The sequence below is a fragment of the Aotus nancymaae genome, unplaced genomic scaffold, assembly GCF_030222135.1.
Source record: "Aotus nancymaae isolate 86718 unplaced genomic scaffold, 86718_ANA_hifiasm-v0.15.2.pri h1tg000108l, whole genome shotgun sequence".
In the NCBI taxonomy this organism is placed as follows: Eukaryota; Metazoa; Chordata; class Mammalia; order Primates; family Aotidae; genus Aotus; species Aotus nancymaae.
The window spans coordinates 31,806,669-31,812,289 of NW_026988523.1; the positions used below are offsets into that span (position 1 = coordinate 31,806,669).

At 39.3% G+C, this 5,621-nt stretch overlaps 1 protein-coding gene across 1 annotated transcript; it reads right to left on the reverse strand.

Moving 5' to 3' along the window:
• Positions 1–3,618: 3,618 nt before the first annotated feature.
• On the reverse strand, positions 3,619–5,352 carry SPRR1A (small proline rich protein 1A). The gene is made up of 2 exons (XM_012462757.2): positions 5,308–5,352; positions 3,619–4,218 (listed from the first exon to the last, which is right to left on the reverse strand). The coding sequence occupies exon 2, from the start codon at positions 4,196–4,198 to the stop codon at positions 3,935–3,937; it is 264 nt and encodes an 87-aa protein (XP_012318180.2). The 5' UTR covers positions 4,199–4,218; positions 5,308–5,352; the 3' UTR covers positions 3,619–3,934.
• Positions 5,353–5,621: the final 269 nt, after the last annotated feature.

The window sequence follows — 5,621 nt, forward strand, 5'->3', positions numbered from 1 at the left end:
GAGGGTTCTGTGGTATCTGCTGGGCACAGGGAATATTCAATGATATTTCTCCTATGGACACTACTTTGAGCTGCCTAGTCTGCAGAAGCAATTACCTCAAAGTAAAGTACACTAAAGAATGTCTCTTCAGGCCAGGTGCAGTGGCTCATGCCTGTAATCACGGCACTTTGGGATTCATGAGGGCAGATCACAAGGTCAAGAGATTGAGACTATCCCAGCCAACATAGTGAAACCCCTATGCTTTCGAGTTCTTCAAAAATCTTTGTCCACACTAATGTCCTGTAGCGTTTCCCCAATGCTTTCTTCTATCAGTTTCATAGTTTCAGGTATTATATTAAAGTTTTTAATCCATCTTGAGTTGATTTTTGTATATGATGAAAGACAGGAATCTATTTTCATTTCTCTGCATATGGATGCTCCATTTCCCAGAACTATTTATTGAAGAGATTGTCTTTTCCCCAGTTTATGTTCTTGGGGTCATTTTTGAAAATCAGTTGACTGTGAATATGTGGATTTATTTCTGAATGCTTTATCTGTTACATTGGTTTTCATGTTTCTTTTTTTCTGCCAATACCATGCCTTTTTTGCTGTTGTTACTATAGCTTTGTAGTATATTTTGAAGTAAGGTAGTGTGAAGCTTCCAGGTTTGTGTTTGTTCTTTTTGTTCAAGATTGCTTTGACTATTATGTGTCTTTTGTGATTCTATGTGAATTTAAGGATTATTTTCTCTATTTTTTTGAAAAATGTCATGGACATTTGAGAAGGATTGCATTGAATCTATTGATTGCTGTGGGTGATACAGTCATTTTAACAATATTAATTTTTCCAATCCATGAACACAAGACATCCTTCCATCTTTCCGTATCCACTCTCATTTCTTTCATCAGAGTAATGCAATTTTCATTTTATAGACCTTTCACTTCCTTTGTTAAATTAATTCCTAGGCATTTTTTTTGGCTATTTTAAATGGGATTGCTTTCTTGATTTATTTTCCAGGTGGCTCAGTATTGATGTATAGAAATGCTCCCAATTTTTGCATGTTTATTTTGTATCCTGTGACTTTACTTGTTCATTTATCAGTTCATAGAGTGTTTTGGTGGAATCTTTAGGTTTTTTACTATGTATGATCATGTCATCTGCAAATAGGAATAATCTGACTTCTTTCTTTACATTTTGGATGGCTTTTATTTCTGTCTCTTACCTCAGTGCTCTGGCCAGGACTTCCAGTATTATGTCAAATAGAAGTGGTGAGGGTGGGCATTCTTGTCTGGTTCCAGATCCTAGAGAGAAAGCTTTCAGCTTTTATCTATTCTGTATGATGTTAGCTGTGGGTTTGCCACATATGGACTTTATACATTGAGGTATATACCTTCTCTACCTAATTTGTTGAGAATTTTAATTATGAAAGGATGCTGAATTTTGTGAAATTTTTTTATATGTCTATTGAAATGATCATATGGTTTTTATCTTTCTTTCTGTTAATGTGATGTATTACATTTATTGCTTTGCATACGTTGAACCATCCTTGCATCCCTGGAATGAATCACATTTGATCACAGTAAATGATCTTTTCAGCATGCTGTTAAATTTGGTTTGCTAGCATTTTGGGGGACTTTTGCACCTATGTTCATTAAGGATTTTGGCCTGTAGTTTTCTCTTTTTTTCATGTTCTAGTCTTGTGTTCACATTGGTATAATGCTAGCCTTATGGAATGATTTTAGAAGAATTCTCTCTTAATTTTCTGAAATAGTTTGAGAAGAATTAGTGTTAGTTCTTCTTTAAGTATTTGGTAGAATTCATCAGTAATTCCATCTATCACTGGGCTTTTCTTTGTTGGGAAAGTTTTTAGAGCTGCTTCAATCTCATTACTCATCGTTGGTCTATTCAGTTTTTCTGTTTGATCTTGGTTCAATCTTGGTATGTTGTATGTGTCCAGAAATTTATTCATTTCCTCTAGGTTTTCCATTTGTTGGTGTATTATTGTTCATAATAGTCTCTTATGATGCTTTGTATTTCTGTGATATCAGTTGTAGTGTATCTTTTATCAATTTTGATTTTATTTGAGTCTTCTCTCAAAAACCTCACTTTTATTTCATTAATCTTTTGTAAAGCTTTTTAGTTTTTATTTTATTTATTTCTGCTCTATCTTTATTATTTCTTTCCTTACACTAATTTTGGGTTTGTTTCATTTTTGCTTTGCTAGTTCTTTGGGATGCATATAAAGTTCTTCATTTAAAGTTGTTTTTGTTTTATGTAGGCATTTATTGACAAAAAAAAAAAACAAAAACAAAACAGAAAAACCTTTCCTCTCACTATTGTTTTTGCTGTGTTCTATGGGTTTTGACATCTTGTATTTCTATTTTTGTTTCAAGAAATTTTTAATTTTTTAATTTTAATTTTTAAAATTTCTTCATTGACCCATTGATCATTCAGGAGCATATTGTTTAATTTCCACATATTTGCACAGATTCTAAAGTTTTTTAAAAATTATTTATTGATTTCTAATTTTATTTCATTGTTGTAAGAAAATAAACTTGATATGGTTTTCAGTTTTAAAATTTGTTGAGACTTGTTTGTGGTCTAATATATGGTCTGTAATATTTGATGTGCTGATGAGACAAATGTGTGTATTCTGCAGCTGTTGGATAAAATATTCAACTTTTATGTTTTACGTACAGAAGTACAGTGTGTGTGTGCTCATGCATGTGTGTGTAGAGTGAGAAGAGTGTGTTTGTACTTTTTTGAGAGCTTATGTTTGTATGGGAAAGAGACTGATGATCACCTCTCTTAGGCTTCTTCTAGGGCAGGTGGTGTGGATTCGACTCTCCTTCCTGCTGCAGCAACAGGCGTCTTTACAGTGGGCACTCAATGAAAAAAACTAGGACTAAGGTGGTTAAGTTAGAGTGGGGGAGAGAGAGAGAGAGAAAGAAAGAAAGAGAGAAAGGAAGAGAGAGAGAAAGAGAGAGAAGGGAGTGTATGTGTGTGTGTATGTCAGTGTTGGGTGGTCTGGGAGATCCAAGTGTGTGAAGTGGTGTGCGTGTGTGAGTGAGATCTATGTGTGTGTGTGTCTGTGTGTGTTGGAATGTCTGTGTATGGGAGTATTTCCTTGTGTGTGAGTGGATATGTGTTTGTGGGTATGAGTGTGAGTGTTCAAGTGCTTGACTCCTTGTGTTGGGGGGAATCAGAAAGGGAAGATGAGTGCAGAACGGATCACTAGGCTGGACTATGCACAAGCATTATTTCTTTGTAATAATATTTAAAAGGGAATCCACTAAACAAAATAAAGATGATGATGGCTTGAAGCAGGCACCATCTACACCCACGTGTGACTCACTGTAAATCATTAAGACATAAATGTTAGGATGAAAATAAAAAGCCTTGCTCTAGCTGTGCCTACCCAAAGTAACGGATTGGTTGGGTGGTCCTGACTGTGCTCCCGTTGCCAGCCCAGGAGTGTCCCGTGTGTACAGCAGCTATACACATTCACACACATTCTCACATTCTCAGTGTCAGGATTGGGTGCCTTCTGACTACAGACCTCACAACCAGCCTTCACAGTGTTCGTTCCTGTTCACACTGAGAAAGAAGCAGAGATTTAATCAACCAGTGACACACACAGTCAGTTAAAAGTTATTTATTGAGGGAAGACCAGAGATGGTTCACTTGTTCCCCTCCCCAAATCCCTTCTCAAATGCACCCTGAGCAATAAGAAGACTAGCTCAGTCAGTGAGACTTTCAGCCTTACTCAGAGGCTCAGGAGCCCTCCATATTGAGGGTAAGGGACTTTTTTTTAGAGGTGCAAAGGAGGGATTATGATTCAGGGTGACAGCATGCTAACTGCAGGGTCAATAGGCAAATGGGACTCATAAGCAGAATGTGGTAGGGTGTTCGGTATCCAGAGGCCGGCTCCTCCAGGGCATGGCTGTGGACCACATTACTTCTGCTTGGTCTTCTGCTGGGCTGGTGCTGGAGTGACTGTTGAAGGGCAGGGCTCAGGCAGCTTGGTGGGGCAGGGCTCTGGAACCTTGGGCTGGCAGGGCTCAGGCACTTTGGGGTGGCAAGGCTCCTTGGGGTGGCAGGGCTCCTTGGTTTTGGGAACGCATGGTTCCTGGGGTGGAGGCTGGCAAGGTTGTTTCACGTGCTGCTGCTGGAGCTGAGGGGGTGGGGCGCAGGGCTGCTTCTGCTGCTGGGAGTTCATGTTTCAATTGTGTTTTTTCTCTAGAGACAAAAAGTTGACACAGTGATTCAGTTAAAGAAACATGGATACAAATTCAATGCCAAGTAGATTTCATTTCAGGCCCTTTTAGAAGAGAAAGCCTTTGTCTCCCCTAGCTCCCCCATTACATTTAAAAGTGAAATAAGCTTTGATAATTTTCAGGTCTTTTTAAGAGGAGGAGCTTAAAGGCAATTTCTTCTGCTCCATTTCGTTGGAGTTATTTTCTTGGTTCCCTTCCTACCCAAAGTACCTTGTATCTCTTCCAGAAAAATGCCCTAGGAAAGCTGGCTTCTGAGGGATGTGAGGCAGGCCCACATATTAGATCTTTTGGAAAGTGGCGTCAGACCCCTGCAGTCTATCCTCTCCTAGTACCATATAAAAAGCCTGCAACTTATAGGATGGCTTTATATTAATCTAAGCCCCTATGGTTTTGCTTCTCGTCGTTGCTTACACAGTCCCTTCTGAATGCTTTTCTTCCCATCTCTGCTTGTCCAAATCCTCACCCATCATAACTCACATCACTAGCCACCCCCCCAGGAGGCTGTTCTTGAGCAAGGTTCCCCAAAAGTACACAGCCCTTCCCTACCCTCTCCCTCATACCAGTTACCATCTACTTTGCATTTCATTTATTTATATGCATGTATTACCTTCCCACTAGGTTTTATGTTTGCTAAGTAAGTTCATTAGGCATTGATTTTTCCAAAGTGCCTAGCGTACTGCCTTAAATGGAATAAATGCTTAGTAGAGATCCATCTAATAAATTAAGATTTCTATAAATATTATATCAGGGGAAATTGTGGTGTCACTGAGAGTGCTCTGGGCCTGAGCCCTAGTTCTGCTATGAACTTCTCATGGGCACTTGAACAGTCTCCTCCCAGATTCCCAGGTCAATGACTATTTATTGAGGTGGGAGCCCTAACCATATCTCTAAGGTCCCTTCAAATCCAGACTGTAATTTAACTTAAAGATATTCCATTGTTCTCAACTCCCATTGAAACCCTGCATTAACCTTCTTACATGTTTGCTTTGGCTAATTTCTAATAATGAAAAAATAAACTAGAATTCCCAATTTGTGGCAATCAGAGACTCACCTGGTTTACAGAGCAGAATGGGCTGTGTGGTCCCTTGGGTTTGGTGTGAAGGCAATAGCCAGCTGGCTTTTATAAGATATATGAGCCCTGCCTCAAGGAAATAGAAGCTCCTGGGCGCTCTGTTTTCATTGCTCACCTGTCACACATGATTCACACTACCCTCATCACCCGTTGGCTCAGCTTTTGTAATGAATACCACCTGATATTTCTTAGCACTGGCTGGCTAACAATGATGTCACCGGCCTAGTACTCACTGCCACCCTCACCCTCAGACCCAGGTGCAGGGTTTGCCTTGAGGGAGAGATGAGCAGCAG